The sequence below is a fragment of the Hakea prostrata genome, chromosome 4 (genome assembly GCF_041222555.1).
Source record: "Hakea prostrata isolate BN-2017 chromosome 4, UWA_Hpros_2, whole genome shotgun sequence".
Classification (NCBI taxonomy): domain Eukaryota; kingdom Viridiplantae; phylum Streptophyta; class Magnoliopsida; order Proteales; family Proteaceae; genus Hakea; species Hakea prostrata.
Genome location: NC_142603.1, coordinates 51,092,214 through 51,110,250, shown reverse-complemented (window position 1 = coordinate 51,110,250; position 18,037 = coordinate 51,092,214). Strand labels below are relative to the sequence as shown.

The following is an 18,037-nucleotide window of genomic DNA, read 5'->3' as shown; positions in this document are numbered from 1 at the left end:
TGGAACCACATCCTCTGCATCCAACACTTTTTGCATCCATCCCCTCAAACCACTGGATGGACGATGCTTGGATGCACAGAGGTTTGGACTGTTGAATATTTTAAAACATGTTACATGGATGGACTAGACAAGCAAAGTGCTAGATGTATAGAACTACGTGCTTCGGAAGTTTCCATATATAGAAGAAGAACATTATATTTAAAAATTCATTTGCATTATTGTTAAAAAAATAGTCTTAATTTTTTTCTGTACAAAAGCAATTTTATTTTTTTGGGTTTCTGAGGGTTCATACCGCCAATTTGCGCGCACCTTGATTACATCTTTAGAGGGGTGCTTTGTCGTACAATAGCAAGAGTTAAACCCATGACCTCCGACTGAGAAATATGAATTTTATCATTCTATCAACCCTAAATTGACTTACAAAAGTACTTTTCATATAAGAAGATTGGAGATTGAGATATTAAATATGCCTCCAACAAAAGTTAAACCCATCACTTGTCAAGAAGAAGTTAGATTCCCAACCATGCCAATGTGGAACGCCTCGAGATTACACGTTTAAGCCCTGGACCTTCCATATTTTGGGATTTTTTATGACGGGCACCATACGACTCCGTTTTCGCCTGCTACCGTTTTTTCGCTAATCTGGGCGTGAAGCTGCTTCTGTGGACAGTGAGCTATGGTGGTCTCCTCTGATTTCTCTATCCTTCACCACCTAATTACTTGCTAAGCTGATAGCTAGTAAGGAAGGAGAGAGGGAAGAATAATAATTCGAATATAGATAGAGTTTGAAGATCATTCAGGGAGAATGATTTTGAAAAGCTCTCCATTTCTGTCTGTGACTAGGTACTCTTCTTCAATTTTGAGCTGTTATCTTGATTCTTCTTCACAGAACTCTTCTTCCCTTATCCCTCGATTGTTCTGTACTCTAAGTTCGGTCGACTGCAATTCCCCGGAAGTGGATACGATTTTCGGGATTGTTAGCAGCGCAACCTCTTGTCAGAACCTGAAACAGTCCCTCAAAGCGAGTGGCATCTTTCTGTCGAATGATTTAGTCGATGGGGTTTTGAAAAGGGTTAGATTCAGCCATGGGAATCCTTTGCAGGCTTTGGAATTCTTCAATTACACTGGGAAGAGGAGTGGGTTTTTCCACACTTCCTTCTCTTACGATACTATGCTTTATATCTTGGGAAGAAGCCGCAATTTTGATATGGTTTGGGAGATTCTAAAGGAAATGCGTTGGAAAGATCAATCTCTGATAACACCACGTACTGTTCAAGTTGTTCTTGCTCGCATTGCTAAGGTCTGTTCCGTCCGGCAGACAGTAGAAAGCTTTCGCAAGTTTCGCAAGTTGGTTCCCGAAATTGATACTACCATCTACAATGCCCTCCTTAGGACCCTCTGTCAAGAGAAGAGCATGAGTGACGCTCGTAACGTGTATCATAGTCTCAAATATGAATTCCGTCCCAACTTACAGACTTTCAATATACTCCTGTCGGGATGGAAAACCTCCGAAGAAGCTGAAGCGTTCTTCCAAGAGATGACTGAAATGGGTGTCAAGCCTGATATTGTTTCATACAATTGCTTGATCGATGTTTACTGCAAGAATCGACAATTGGACGAGGCACATAAGGTGTTCGATGAAATGAGGGATGAGGAGATTTCCCCCGATGTATTCTCCTACACTAGTATTATTGGGGGTTTAGGTTTGATGGGTCAACCTGATAAAGCCAGGAATGTCTTAAAGGAGATGAAGGAATATGGTTGTTACCCAGATGTTGCAGCCTACAATGCCGTTATAAGGAACTTCTGCATTGCAAAGAGGCTTGGTGATGCTTATAAACTGATGGATGAGATGGTAGGCAAAGGTCTGAATCCTAATGCCACTACTTACAATTTGTTATTTCGGTGCTATTTTTGGTACAACGACCTGGGAAGCTCTTGGAGTTTATATCAAAGGATGATGGAGACTGCCTGCCTGCCTAACACCCAGTCTTGTATGTTTCTTATCAGACTGTTTCGGAGACAAGAGAAAGTGGATATGGCACTTGATCTCTGGAACAACATGGTACAGAAGGGTTTTGGGTCCTATATTTTGGTGTCAGATGTGTTGTTTGATTTACTCTGTGACTTGGGAAAGTTGGATGAGGCTGAAAAGTGTTTCTTGCAGATGGTTGAGAAAGGACAGAAGCCAAGCTTTTTATCCTTTAAGAGGATAAGGGTTCTAATGGAACTAGCCAACAGGCAAAAAGCCCTTCAAAAATTGCTCGAAAAGATGGAAGCTGTTGGACCAATTCCTCAAGTATATGAAAACTTAAAGAGTCCAACAGAGCCAGCATATTCAGAAGCACTCTCCTGTTAAATTAGGACTGTGTTTTTATGGTTTTGAAGGGGCTTTTTATGAACAGATCAAGCATTTGGGAAATTGGTGATCATTTGTTAGTTTTGGTGCAAGTGAGGCACAGGTAAGCTGTTCCTTAAACAATTTCTAGTGGACCTTTACTGTTGGAATGTAAGAGGTGATTCACCAATTGGCAGGCTTCTTAATATTCTAAATTAAATGCCAGATGAGTTCTTGCATTTTACATTTGTTTTAGTAGAGATATTCATTAATACAGTCATGAATATTTTTCTTTTTACTTATGTCACATGAACTTTATTTCTTTTGAGATCATTATGGAGGATCTATGTTGGGATTGCTGAAGAGTTACATAGGGCTCCCTTGGCCATTTTGTCCACTGCAAAAATCAGTCTATAGGGTAGACGATAAAACATGGAGAACTGTCCTGATTCAGAGTAACTTTCTACGCTTAGGATATGTTTGACAATAATTCTATGCTGGTAGCTCAGTTCTTTGAGATAAAACGGTTTTCACTGTTGCTGCACTAGTGGAATGTTTTTGTTTGATTATGAGTGTTTGATAACTTCATTCAGTAAATGGTTCTAGAACATTTCTAGAACAAGTTGATTTTTGATAAAACCTGTTGACTACACATTTTCACCTATTAAAGTTAACTAAAATCACATTTTTACATCGAAATCTAAACCAAATCAAAAGAATGATGCATAGAAACCTTATTTTTTTGTTCACAAAGCCCAAGTTATTGAGTGTTAAAAGGCATGGTATAAGAATAAATAACTCTAAGCTATGGTTAACCAATATGTAATTAGTATCAAGTTATATCTGCTTTAATATATTTCCACACACATACTCAAACTCCAAATTATCCAACACCCTTCTTCAAATCCAACTCAGTAGACCATTCTAGTAGTCCAGTAACTTTATAGCACTCTCTTTCTCACTATGATTAATTTCTCTTAATAAATCCTTTAGGGAATCATATGTTGGTGTTGTCTGTGTTAGCATCAGAAAATCTCCAAATGGAAATGCATGGAGGAACATGAGTGGCAGAAGTGAATGGGAGTCACAACCTCAATTGTTAGCTTGCAGTAATGGCTAGTATATAGTTACAGTGTCATAGCTCCACTTTTTTTACTCTGTGTTGTCTGTGTTAGTGTCGACATTGAAAAGCTCCATATGGAAATGCATGGAGGAACATGAGTAGCAGAGGTGAATGGGAGTCACAACCTCAATTGTTAGCTAGCAGTTCAATGGCTAGTATATAGTTACAGTGTCATAACTCCACTTCTTTTACACTGTTTAATTACATGAACAGAAACCATATAATAAAATAGATACGTTATACCCCAATAGAGAGTGAGCAGCAACATGATTTTTTTAGCTTGTAAAACATAAGAATAAGGAATAGGAAGTGATACTAATGATGAATTCAAAATCATGGGGCACTTAATCATGTGAGTTCAACTTATTGAGAGGACTTCTTGGTTTGAGTCAAAATAACACCAGCAAATTTGATAAAATCAGGACCAAATGTGAGCAACGGGCGAGGGCAGTTCAATTGCAAAATATGTTTTTGGTAATAAAGGTAAATGAATAGATGCTCCATTGGTCTTTGTGGGGAATAAAACTTCAGAAGTACATGAAATACATGAGTGAGCTTAAAACCTCAACAGGGTAATGTTCTTAAACCCTAGGATTGACAACAATTGAATGAGAATAGACCAATTAAAACTTCTACATCCTTCAAATCTCATCATTTTTTATTTTTTCAGATATAAGTGAATACAACATATCCATTTCTGCTAGATATCTTACAAAATAAAAATTATTTACACTAATTGAATCCAAACAAGAGGAATGTGCAAGAAGATAAAATCATGAAAACGATCTTACATTGAATAAGAAAAACAGACTACTGATACCCCAATAATTTTTTAGAATTAAATTTGGTAAGGAAAATCTATTGTGAAGTGTATTATGCACTGCCTCATTGCATCCATCATATGGGTGTGATCATCTTAATGCATTATGCAGTTGATTTTAGAGACATACACATCATAGCAGATGCAACATTTGTTACTTTTACATCTAATTTCAAGTTTCTAGGGCTCCAAATACATCAAATTTTCATAGAAAGCATCAAAGAATGGTGATAAACATAAAGCAAACGGTATATTGTCATGCATTATCATAGCAAAACGAGAGATGAGGAACAAATTCCATACATTACATCAGTTGGAGCTGCTAATATGCAGAAATAGCAAGTATTTTTGAGGCCACAACAGAAATATTGGTTGAAATAGCACCAAAAATAGAGTATGTTTAGAGTTTAAAAAACTTAGATCACCTGAATCGAAGTTAGGGAACACACTCAACAGCAATGGCAGCCGCTGGTTTTTAACAAAGTGTTGATGTTGTGTCTACAGTTCCAGCACATGCTATTGTTGCTGATCCTGTTTCAAATACTAGAGTTGTTTCAGGATCTACTGCTGAAGGATGTTCTACTGCTTTTTCTCCTTCATTTGGGCTTTCAGATTCTCATCATTGTAATAATTTTGACACTTTATGTACACGGACTGCTAATGACACTTACAATGTTGTTGGTAATTTTTTGGATGGATCTGCTCCTATTGATGTTGTTAGGCCTGGAACACTTGACAAAAATAATTTTCTTAGTTATCAACAGCCCACTGGTGTTTTAGTTGTTAATGGGCCTGCATCTAGTTATCCATCTCAGCCCATTCATCACATGCTTACAAGGTCCAAAACTGGTTCTCTAAAGCCTAATTATAAATTTAATTTTGTGGCTTCAACAACTAATGCTTCTCTTGATCCTCACACTTATGCCCAAGCTGCTCGTTACCCTCAATGGCAAAGTGCTATTGATGATGAGATTAATGCACTTCTCCAAAATGGAACATGGGTATTAGTTCCATCCTCTTCTTCCCAAAACGTGATTGGGTGTAAATGGGTTTTTCGGATCAAACGAAACTCCGATGGCTCTATCTCTCGATATAAGGCCCGCTTGCTTGCAAAGGGTTACCATCAACGCCCTAGTTTTGATTTCAATGAGACCTTTAGTCCGGTTGTTAAGCCCACCACCATTCGTCTTGTTCTTTCTATCGCCGTGATGCAATCATGGACCATACGGCAATTAGATGTTTCAAATGCTTTTCTTCATGGTGATTTGGATGAGTCTATCTACATGACTCAACCACCAGGGTACATTGATGCTTCTCATCCTTCTCATGTTTGTCATCTTTGGAAATCGCTATATGGACTTCGTCAGGCTCCTCGTGCTTGGTTTCTTAAGCTTAGTACCTTTGTGATTTCCTATGGCTTTACTGCATCCAAAACTAATACTTCTCTTTTCATTTATCGGTCTTCTACAGTGGTTCTTTATTTTCTCATCTATATTGATGACATTATCATTACTGGTAATGATCTGGATGCGGTTCATGGTTTCATTCGAGCTTTAGGAGGCTCTTTTGCTATCAAAGATTTAGGTGACTTACACTACTTTCTTGGCATCGAAGCTCACCGTTCCAAGACTGGCCTACAGTTGACTCAACATAAATATATTTTGGATTTATTAGTCAAAACCAACATGCAATCTGCAAAGCCTGTCTCTACACCTATGACCACTGAGGCACTTTCTGCTACATCTGGTTCTCCTTTGGTGGATGGTACCTTGTATCGCCAAATAGTTGGTGCTCTTCAATATTTTGCCATTACTAGACCTGATCTCTCCTATGCTGTTGGTCGTGTTGCACAGTTTATGCACAATCCAACTGACGTGCATTGGTCGGTTGTAAAACGCATTTTGCGTTATCTAGGTGGCACGTCTCATCATGGTCTTTTTCTACGGGCTGATTCATCCATGCACCTTAATGCTTATTTGGATGCTGATTGGGCCAATAACTTGGATGACTGGCGTTCTACTTCAGGGTTTTGTATTTTCATTGGTGCCAATCTTATTTCCTGGTGTTCTCGCAAGCAGAAAACTATTCTCGTCTCACGGAGGCGAGACAGCGGGCACCACACCGAGAGGGACGCCAGGGGAACGGGCCCCACCGCCACACAGGGGGCACCACCGCCCACGGAGGAGACGGCCACCACACCGAGGGACGCCAGGGGAACGGGCCCCCACCCGCCACACGGGAAAGGGGGACCCGCAGGCCCGGGGGCGGGCCCACACCGAGGGGCGCCATGGGTGAACTGGGTCCCCACCCGCCACTCGGTGTGTAATGTGGGTGCCCTCTTCGTCAACTGTTTCTCGTTCTTCTACGGAGGCAGAGTATCGAGCGGTTGCTACCACTACTACAGAGTTAGTTTGGTTACGCTCCTTATTGGGTGAACTTGGTGTCTCTCTTCCACTTCCGCCTACTATCTGGTGTGATAATGTGGGTGCTACCTATCTTACAGTCAACCCTATTTTTCACTCTCGTACAAAGCATTTAGAGATTGATTTTCATTACGTTCGCGAATTGGTAGCCTCGTGGCAACTTCGTGTGCGTTTCATCTCTACTCATTCTCAACTTGCTGATTTACTCACCAAAGCTCTCTCTTGCTCTCGCTTCTTATTACTTTGTGCCAAGCTCACGGTCATGGACCTACTTCGCATGAGGGGGCGTGATAAGGATACCATAGTCCAAAAGATCTTTTGATGTATTTCCCTTTGTATCCTTCTATATACATTATGTATACATGTAATCTGTTAAAAGTAAATATACAACTTTACAGTATTATCACATTGAAGGACATGATGGCAAGCATCGAAATGTAACCGATAGCCGAATTAATTTCCAAAAAAGATGGCAACTGTGTACCTGGCGGGGCTGCCCCATCCGCCGCTACCGGCAAGCCTTGAGGACATCAGGGAAGTATTGTTAGAAATAGTGAAAACTTTGAAGCGAAGACGACGATTTTCCATGTAGTGGTAGAAAATGGAGAACAAGAAGCAAGCGAGCAGGGTGAAAGAGTAACTCGTCCATGAGTCGGTCCTCCACGAGTCGAAGAGCAACGTCACCGTTTTCCCCCAATAAAAGGTCATGTGCATCATCTTGTCTAGCTCTGGGTGAAGTGGAAATGGTATCAGAGACTGTTACGATTCTAGATTTGGGTTTGAGAAATAGAATGAGAACAAGAAAGAAGTAGTTGAAGAGAATAAGTGATTTGATATTCTGCTTGCCCTTCCAAGTTACAATCATTGTTGTTAAGAGAAGAGATCCCACTAACCGCCCATCTATCATGCTACTGGAATGTTCACATGCGAATCACATGGCTGTGAAGGTCTCCCACTCACGCCTCATAATCTCTCAAATACACTGGGACTCTTTTGTCTCGCATAGAATGGCGCTTGGCGAACATGAACACTATGGCAGAGAATAGTACTTTGCTGAATCACTACCGCAGTCTCGACGGACACATAAAAAGCAACTGGAAGTGTACTAACTGTGTCAGGGGAACCAATAGCCAAATTAATTCCAAAAAAGATGGCAACAGTGTACCTGGCGGGGCTGCCCCAACCGCAGCAGTGTACCTCGCGAGGCTGCCCCAACCGCCACTACCGGCAAGCCTTGAGGACATCAGGGAAGTATTGTTAGAAGTAGCGAAAACTTTGAAGCAAAGACGTCGATTTTCCATGTAGTGGTAGAAAATGGAGAACAGGAAGCAAGCGAGCAGGGTGAAAGAGTAACTTGTCCATGAATCGGTCCTCCACGAGTCGAAGAGCAGCGTCACCATTTTCCCCCAATAGAAGGTCATGTGCATCATCTTGTCTAGCTCTGGGTGAAGTGGAAATGGTATCAGAGACTGTTACGATTCTAGATTTGGGTTTGAGAAATAGAATGAGAACAGGGAAGAAGTAGTTGAAGAGAATAAGTGATTTGATATTCTGCTTGCCCTTCCAAGTTACAATCATTGTCGTTAAGAGAAGAGATCCCACTAACCGTTCATCTATCATGCTACTGGAATGTTCCCATGTGAATCACATGGCTGTGAAAGCCCCCCATTCACGCCTCATAATCTCTCAAATACCCTGAGACTCTTTTGTCTCGCATGGACTGGCGCTTGACAAACAGGAACACTATGGCAGAGAATATTACGCTATTGAAGCAATGCCGCAGTCTCGACGGACACAAAAAAAGCAACTGGAAGTGTACTAAAGGTGTCAGGGGAACCGATAGCCGAAATTAATTACAAAAAAGATGGCAGCTGTGTACCTGGCGGGGCTGCCCCAACCGCCGCTACCGGCAAGTCTTGAGGACATCAGGGAAGTATTGTTAGAAGTAGCGAAAACTTTGAAGCGAAGACGACGATTTTCCATGTAGTGGTAGAAAATGGAGAATAGGAAGCAAGCGAGCAGGGTGAAAGAGCAACTCGTCCATGAGTCGGTCCTCCATGAGTCAAAGAGCAGCGTCACCGTTTTCCCCCAATAGAAGGTCATGTGCATCATCTTGTCTAGCTCTGGGTGAAGTGGAAATGGTATCAAAGACTGTTACGATTCTAGATCTGGGTTTGAGAAATAGAACGAGAACAGGGAAGAAGTAGTTTTTTTTTTTGGTGAAATAAAAGGTTCCATTAGAAAAGAAATTAGTGCTGGAAGCACTTACATATAGGGTCTATACTTAGACTAGAGTGCTGAGCCTGTACGGTTGCATACATTGCATATTTTTCAAAAAATAATTGGGGCATTGGGTTGGAGAATGCAGCATATTTCATATGTTTGGTAGCGTTAGCCAGCTCCATTAGTGTTGTTAATTTGTCAAGGGGCCACTTCGCTATAGATGGCCATGGCAAGAGCTTTGTGATTAGGTGGTGATTAGTCCATATTTCATCAACTTTTGTCCCCCTCTCTGCAGCTCTTATCATTCCCATTTGTATTGCATAAAGTGTGGTGTCCAAAATCCCTTTAGTCTCCTTTCCAAAATTGACGATCTGTAGATGTCCGTCTCTGCATATCCCAAAGCTCCACCCTGTTACTCCTAGTTGTTGGTGAGATAGCCCTACACAGGGAAGAAGTAGTTGAAGAGAATAAGTGATTTGATATTCTGCTTGCCCTTCCAAGTTACAATCATTGTCGTTAAGAGAAAAGATCCTACTAACCGCCCATCTATCATGCTACTGGAATGTTCCCATGCGAATCACATGGCTGTGAAGGTCCCCCACTCACGCCTCATAATCTCTCAAATACCCTTGGGACTCTTTTGTCTCGCATAGACTGGCGATTGGCGAACATGAACACTATGACAGAGAATAGTTTTGTGCTGAAGCACTGCCGTAGTCTTGACGGACACAGAAAAAGCAACTGGAAGTGTACTAACAGTGTCAGGGGAGCCGAAACAGGGGCGAGGAGAGTCCGGATCCCCTACCCGTGTCGGGGCAGCACAGCAACGTTAAAACCAATCTCGGGGATATTTCGTGAATCCGGATCATCACCCCGTCAGGGGAGCACAGAGTGCTCCCGGCGGGTTTACCACCACAAATCCGGTGGGACCCACAGGAAAAAATAAAAAAAATCCCATCACCCAACCCATGGGTCCCCCTGTATTTATGGTGGTAAAGCCGTTGTTTGTGCTCCTCGACGGGTAGCTGATCCGGACTCATATTTCGCCCCAAATTCCTATTAGAATTTAAAATTTTTAAACAAATGTATGACCGTATGAGTTTTAAATTTTTAATAACTTACCCGTAAAAAGTAAAATTTTGACCATTTTTCTGCAAAACGTCAAACATCATGTTTAAAAAATATATAAAATAATATGTGATAAGTCGATTAGTCAAATCATACTCATATATAATATATAATATAAATATGCAAACGTTAGTGATGACTGATGAGCCTGATGACACTAACGTTTTAAAATATAAAAAGTAATACCTAATGGTCAAAATCATGTCTCTCATTCGTCAAGTCAGGTAAGAGATGTCAGTATTTTTTTTATATATATAATTTTATGGTCTTACATGAATCACATGTGTGGTTCACGTGGTTCAAAATGCATATACTGTTCATATTCCTCCTCCATCTTTGCCTGAAAGTCGTTGATGTTCCATGGACGGTGGTGTTGCAACTTGCAAGTCGGCTTGCTATGGTGGTGTTATCGCCGGTTTGGCAATAAAAAGGCGAGATATGGCGATATCCTGTCGATATTGTTTCACCCCAACAAGATATGACGATGAGGATAGCTCCAATTCCAATGAATAAGTATATAAACCTTCAACCTTATTTCTGCCATCTTTAGATATAGATTTGCTCATTGGTGGCTATCAAACCAAATTCGACCGAAGTTTGGAGTAAATCCAAGTTGTGATTTTTAAGTTCCTAAATTCCATTGACTCATACATATGTCCTGCTCATTGAGTAAAAGTAATATCGCACATTTGTTTGTTAAAAGTACAGGACATCACACAACTTTTTGGTTTATGACAGACAAAGATTTAGGATCTTTAGGTTACGGAACATCATTTTCATACAGAAACAATTAAAAGTAATACAAATGGAGTATGTATGATTGTATGGATGAAGGGTACCAAGACAATAAATCACTTGTCTTTAATGTATGATAAATAAAAAATCCCATAATCCACTACTGCAACCTAAGAGCAATTAAGTTAATGGTTCAATGCAATAGAACAAAACCCAACTAGAACAAAGAAATAAATAGCAAAATGCAATTAAATATACGTAGAACCATAAATGTTTTGAGCCGATTATAGCAAATTTGAAAGAAAAACACGAGGACTGCATGGGAGAACTCATGCCCAAAAATTATCATAATCATAAGACAAACCCAAGAGAACAGAGGCCAAACAATTAGAACATAACAGAACCTAGTTAAATTTAGATTTGAAATTCCTCCATTATTTAACAGGGGGTGGGGGGTTGGGGAAGGAGGAAGAGAGTTGTTTAGTTTTACTGATTCCAACCTTTCCCCTTATCAACATGAACTATTATTGATGATGATTGGCAGATTATGAATCCACCATGATCAAAGAACTCAAAGTCTATCTCATCCCATGATGACCCTTTTGAAGATAACTCTATCTCATCCCATGATGTCCCTTTTGAAGATAACTGCAACAGAATTTAATATCACTTTTGAATCAGAAAAAAATTTACTAGCTAGAATCCATTAAGATGGAAATTCTGTTAGGGCCTGTTTTGTTACATGAGTTTGGAGATTTCAAATATCTAGAGATTTCAAATCTATAGATTTCAAATATATGGAGTTATATTTTATAAAATTAGATGTTTGGTTGTGGAATGAAATCTGTGGATTCATCCTAAAAAACTATTTGATCGACGTGATTTTTGTGAATGTACAAATGTATAGTTTTTTTGAAATCTCTGGATTTCACTCCTTACCCATAAATCTACAAATTCACGTTTTTAGTGTAAAAATGTGAATCTCTAGATTTCATGAATCTAAAGATTTTTACAACCAAGCAGGTATAATTCTTAGATTCATGAATCCAGAGATTTCAAATCTTTGGATTCATGTGACCAAACAGGACCTTAAAGAATAGCAAAACTATTGAAGAAGAAAGCAAGGAAGAAAATAGAATCTTAAATAATGGGTTGTCTTAATTAGAGCATCCTTAGTGTGTTAACCTTCTACATGAGGTTGTCCTATTACTCGTTGTATGTATCGGACAATTAACAATATGTAAGGTGTAAAACCGATAAACTACATTTAAATTTATAAATGATGTGTATTGCATCTAAAATGTGGTGTCTTTAGTAAATCAATCAAAACTATAGTTTAACCAGTGAAACAAACAAAAACAATGAGAGTGGGCCGACCATCACATAAATGGGATTCATAAACTCAAGGGCTTTTCATGAAAAGTGGACCACTGGTGAACAGGGAATCTCTTTAGCCATGGGACCTCAAAAACTTTGTGGGTCAGACTTAGCGAACCAGTGATCAGAATATTCTCCCATCATTCAAGCATATCCTATCAGATTCTAGAATGAGGAGGAGGAGGCACCAAGCCACCAACTCTCTTTCTAATTTTACCAGCAAATCAAAGGGTCAAAAGATCATTGATTGCGCCCCCAGCCCCCAGCTTGCCACCTGGCGTCGTGAACCATTTAGGACACGTGTCTTAATTCTTAAAGGTCCTCAATGGGACACTTGGAGGTTGGAGCCATCCCCTCTCCCCGTAATACATCAGTAACAAAATTGAATATTATTACCCAAATCGATGCCCCACGGGCCCACGCCGCTTGTGGATAAAATAAAATATACCTGTAAAACCGCTGTAGTTTTAACGTCCATCCGTGTCGCTTTTTGATTTCACTATATATTAACCGACCACAGAGGGCGGTGCTAACACTTACAACTTAGAGCCGTTTTTATTTTTTTTATTTTTTTTATTTTTACCAAAAAAAAGTTTTTTATTTTTTATTTTTTTGGTAAAACTGAGAACGGTTACAACGTGCAACATACACGTTTAATTCCCTCTTTCTAGGAAACTTCGCTGCACCATCTTTCATTTCAACCAACCAAAAGAAGTAGAAGTCTCTTTCCAACTTTCTACTTCTCGGTCAGATTTTTTTTGGGTAATCCGCTTCTCGGTCAGATCACGAGATAGAATTTTCTTTTCCTTCCCTTCGGAAACAAAGTTGCTTATAAGGTTCAGTGTTTTCTTACTCTTCTTCATCCTTATCCAGCGTACGAGTCTGCTATATTCATCTCAATTTTTAGCGAATTTTATTGGCTTTTAACACTATTAGCACCACAGTGACGAGTGATCTTTTCACCAAACCAGCCCTAACACCAAGCAGAGCCTATGCTACATGTTTAGACGGTAATGGTGACTACGTAAAAGAGCATCTAGAAGTTTTTGGTGAAACTGAATAACAGTAGTAAATGCATTGCTTGTTTGCTAAATAAAAAAGAATATGTGGAATTTACTTGTAATAAGGGTAAGAAAATATGAAAGAAAATTAATTTTGTAAAAAAGTTAGAAATGTGAGTTGAATATTTATTATATTTTTTAAATTTTTTAAAAAATCTCATTAAATATGTGAGATACTTATAAGAGATGGAGTAAAAAAAATGACATGTCTCTTCAATAAAAAAAAAAATTACCCTTTAAATTTTGATATATAAAAATACTTATATTTTTTACCCTCCTCAAATTCAGCAAACCAACCATTCTAAAAAAGTTCTTAAAATATTCCAAGAGACTATAGAGATCTTTATTTGAATATTCTATTTTAAGATTGAATAGATAAATTCTCCTATTGTCAAGGAATATATTAACGTACAGATTCGCATATTACTTTCAAGTCCCCAGAAGAACAAGAAAAAAAGAGGTTGCTCAACAAATGGCTATCAGAGGAAAAACGATTGCATGCATTGAAACATCTGTCTTCGGAGCCACAGAACGTAGAAAGACAATGGATAAAGTTGGCCCCACCAACTGTCGAAATTTCTTGGATAAAACTGTCGGTAGAAGCAAGATTCTATACCTAAAACGGTCATAACGTAACTGACATACCAGATAGTGCACGTGGCATCTTATCATCGATTTCTCCACCGACCACGGCTTTATCTTCAAATCGACGGAGTTGACTAGTCGTTTGCTTTGGATATGGGTTGTTGGTTAGAGCAGTTATGACAGTTGGTAGTGACATATAGGAGAAAGGGCACCTGGCTGAATCCATGTCCCGACAAAACGGTTGGGATCCGGTCCATTGAGATCCATATAAGATCGAATCCAGATGGATCAATCAAGATTAATCCATCTATTTGGTTAAAAAAAATGCCTCACTTCACTTCACCGCCCACTTTGACCATGTGCTTGAACTTTGACTAAAACCTTACAATGCAGATCTGCATGTCTCATGAGAGCTCCTCTCAGTGGAGTGGCCCAGTGCCTTTCTTTCTTTCTTTCTTTCCGCTACTGACGCCACTGATCCAATTGCAAAAGTTTTACTAGAAGATAACGAAAAAACCGTTGGATCGTCACCGTCTTTACGTGTCAGCAGAAAATAATGGAGATCACTAAAATCCATTGAATTGAATCTCTACGTACCTAGGAAACTTCGCTGCTAGCACCATCTTTCATCTTGGAAGTCTATAAAAGAGATCCATTAACCTGCTTTTCCTAACAACGACAGACAAACTGATCCAACTAGAAATTTGTAAGATTTCCAATCTCTCAAAGTCTCAATACCCAGTCCTTCGTTTTCCTCCAACATCTCATAATCATTAGTCCTTTTGCAATTTTCCGCCGAATTTCCATGGCTTCCGATACTGTTAGCACTGCTCTTTTCACCAAACCTGCCCTTCTTGAACCTAGCAGAGCCTATGTTACTTTCTTGGCAGGTAATGGTGACTACATTAAAGGCGCTGTGGGTCTGGCCAAGGGCCTTAGGAAGGTGAACAGCGCTTACCCACTCGTGGTGGCTGTTCTGCCTGACGTTCCCGCAGAGCATCGCCAGATCCTGGAGTCTCAGGGCTGCATCGTCAGAGAGATCGAGCCAGTCTATCCACCTGAGAATCAAACCCAATTCGCCATGGCTTATTACGTCATCAACTACTCCAAACTCCGCATCTGGCAGGTACGTACTACCCAATTTTAATTTCCAGTCTCAATTCTTTGTGAATCTTTCATGCTCTGTTCTACCACCAGTGTCAGAGTTTGATCAATTCAATAAACATGTTTCACGTTTTGAGCAGTTCGAGGAGTATACGAAGATGGTATACCTGGACGCAGATATTCAAGTATTTGAGAACATTGATCACCTCTTCGATCTTCAAAATGGCTACTTCTACGCAGTGATGGATTGTTTCTGTGAGAAGACATGGAGCCACACTACGCAGTACAAGATCGGTTACTGCCAGCAGTGCCCAGATAGGGTTAAGTGGCCCGCCGCCCTCTACTTCAACGCCGGCATGTTCGTGTTCGAGCCCAGCCTTTCCACCTGCGATGATCTCTTGAAAACTGTCAAGGTCACTCCACCTACAACTTTTGCAGAGCAAGACTTCCTGAACATGTTTTTCAAGGACATCTATATGCCCATTCCTCCAGTATACAATCTGGTTTTGGCCATGCTATGGCGTCACCCAGAGAATATCGATTTGGACAAGGCCAAAGTCATCCATTACTGTGCTGCGGTGAGTTTCTCCAAGTTCAAAGATTATATAATAAATTTAACTAGCTAGCTTGTGTCTGGTATTAACTGAGTTTTGTATGGACAATGATCAAACAGGGATCAAAGCCCTGGAGGTACACGGGGAAGGAAGAAAACATGGACAGAGATGACATAAAGAAACTGGTGAAGAAGTGGTGGGACATATACAACGACGAAACTCTGGATTACATGATGTCATCGGCAAAAGGCAAGATCCGGCAGCCGTTTGCGGCGGCACTGTCGGAGACTGGCGTGGTAAACTACATTAAAGCGCCGTCGGCTGCTTAGAGCAGGGACGTCTGGATTTTAAACAGGATGGCCTGATTTTTATGAATGGCCATTTTAATTAAGCAATTGTTCATTGGAATTGTATGCGAAAATGTATTTCTTGTATTTTTTTTTTGGGATTAATTATGTAAATATATGTAATGGTTACTCAAATTTAACAGCTAAATATAACAGTTTGGATTTCTCTGTATTTATTTGACCATTTATCCGAATAATTTGGGATTTTGATTCAAATTTGAAAGCTTTTTTACATTACCAATCCAAATATTGGCACGCATTAGGATCCGGGAGATTCTCTTGCTTTCCCTGCTAGCGAGATCCAATGCATCTGCCAAAGTGTTTGATACACTTGGAACAAAATCAAAAATAAAAAATTCCATTTGGGATGCGAGGTGGATTACATCCTGCAGAACACCTCTCACTCCATGCGGAAGTACACCCATTGTTGTTGTAAATAAACAATACAAGAGAGGTTGTCTGACCACAAATGAGTATGACCATATCCTTGAACTAGTGGTGCTTCATTGAGTGCACTTCACAAACAGAGAGCTTCCCCTACCACAACCAGAATCAGAAGTTCCTCATAGAGACATCGCATACTTGCAGTTCCCAGATTGGTCAATAAATGCATATCCCATACCTCCCTTATTGGACTTCGGTATCCATCCTGCATCACAGTAAATATTGACTTGAACATCAATACTAATAGGAGATCGACGTTGTTGTAGCATGGGATGCTGTCAAGGATCCTGTTGTGGCGAAGGCCGTGTAATCATCATAGCCATAAACTCTTATGCGGAACTTGAGCTTTCCTAATGACTAACAAGGGTGGTGTGTCCTTCTGTTTGAAAACCAAACGATTTCTAGATAATCACAGTTGCCACATAATGAAGGAACTCATGGAACACAACCGTTTCTTCATAGCTTTGTCATGTGTTCTAACCATGAGTGGATGAATTCTGTTAGTGACGGTGAAGATCCATTCGGTGGTTGATAGGCCAATCCACTCCCATACCAAACAATCCGAGCATACCTACAACCCAATAAAACATGCCCAATAGTTTCCTGCTCTCCACAACACAAGCAATTGTGAGAAACTTGCACTCTTTGCTGCACCAAACTCTCCCTTGTAGCTAGACCATCCATACAACCCCGCCATAGGAAATGATGAATCTTGGGAAGAGTCTTCCATTGCCAAAGCACTTTCCAAGCATCACTTGAAGTAGATGCCTAATGGATTGCTGCCTCCTGCTTAAGATTGGAGAGAAGATGGTAACAAGGTTTGACAGTGAAGGTTCCCCCTTTCCCTGCACACCAAACAAATTGGTCTTCACCTGGAAACTGCAGCAAAGGGATGCAAAGGACTCGATGAATGTCATCACCTAAATCAATTGGCTTACAACATTAACTCACCAAAGACATTGTCTGTTGGTCAATTATATCCGCTACAACACTTGACGTCTATTGCAAAGCTCTTGGCCTTGGAGAAACCATACCCAATGAAGATGGTATCCACCTGTCCTTCCATAAGTTGATCGATTATCCCCGTCCAAACGACCATCCCAGACCACATTTGAGTGCTTCTCAACCCCACAAAATACTCCTCCACCCCCAACTTGGGTTGTATCCCACAGTAGCATCCAAAAAATTAGCACTAGGGATGTATATAAACTTCATGAATCGTGCAAATAAAAACTCTGGATTAGACCAAATACAATGAGCTGCGTTACAAAATGGGGGCAGGCAGCCAACGCTGATACTTTTGTTCCAAGAACAAAGTTAAGGCCTGATTTCTCTAGCTCTGCCTTAGGTTCTTTTCTATGCAATAGAAGAGTCTTACCTGATTTTCTGAGACCTTCTACATGTATAATCATCGTATTCTTGATCCATCTACTTCCATTGGTTCGAAATTCAATCTAATGGTCTCTACCTGGATGACCAACAGTTGTCTTCTTTGCGAACTCCGAGTTTTTGGACCTACGATATGGATTTTTGGGTTAAGGTTTTGGAGGATTTCATAGATCCACTGTAGAGTTAATCTGAATCTACAAATTACCAAATACAATCTTGTTCCACACCCTATAATCATCTCTACAAGTAGTCAGCTTGTCATGTAGGATTGTAGCATGTGCCCTATGAAAGTCCTTCCTCCAAGTTGAACGTGCAACATCTTTACAAGTGGGATGATCAAACCACATCACCTCAACCGGAAAGGCCTTTGACCCTTAAAAACATCT

General features: G+C 40.1%; 2 protein-coding genes across 2 annotated transcripts; both read left to right on the top strand.

The window, feature by feature from the left end:
• The first annotated feature begins 485 nt into the window (after window positions 1-485).
• Window positions 486-2,636, top strand: LOC149019443 (Pentatricopeptide repeat (PPR) superfamily protein). Its single transcript, XM_089151036.1, has one exon. The coding sequence runs from the start codon at window positions 806-808 to the stop codon at window positions 2,357-2,359; it is 1,554 nt and encodes a 517-aa protein (XP_089007162.1). The 5' UTR covers window positions 486-805; the 3' UTR covers window positions 2,360-2,636.
• An 11,742-nt stretch (window positions 2,637-14,378) lies between these two features.
• Window positions 14,379-16,014, top strand: LOC149019442 (galactinol synthase 2-like). The gene is made up of 3 exons (XM_089151035.1): window positions 14,379-14,939; window positions 15,058-15,495; window positions 15,591-16,014. Exons 1-3 carry the CDS (start codon window positions 14,619-14,621, stop codon window positions 15,798-15,800), a joined length of 969 nt encoding a protein of 322 aa, XP_089007161.1. The 5' UTR covers window positions 14,379-14,618; the 3' UTR covers window positions 15,801-16,014.
• The last annotated feature ends 2,023 nt before the right edge of the window (window positions 16,015-18,037 follow it).

Bases quoted from the DNA above. Each gene is read 5' to 3' on its own strand.
- LOC149019443 (XM_089151036.1), top strand. From the start codon at position 806: ATGATTTTGAAAAGCTCTCCATTTCTGTCTGTGACTAGGTACTCTTCT.
- LOC149019442 (XM_089151035.1), top strand. From the start codon at position 14,619: ATGGCTTCCGATACTGTTAGCACTGCTCTTTTCACCAAACCTGCCCTT. The intron at 14,940-15,057 runs GTACGTACTACC...CGTTTTGAGCAG, and splicing joins CCAAACTCCGCATCTGGCAG to TTCGAGGAGTATACGAAGAT. The intron at 15,496-15,590 runs GTGAGTTTCTCC...ATGATCAAACAG, and splicing joins TCATCCATTACTGTGCTGCG to GGATCAAAGCCCTGGAGGTA.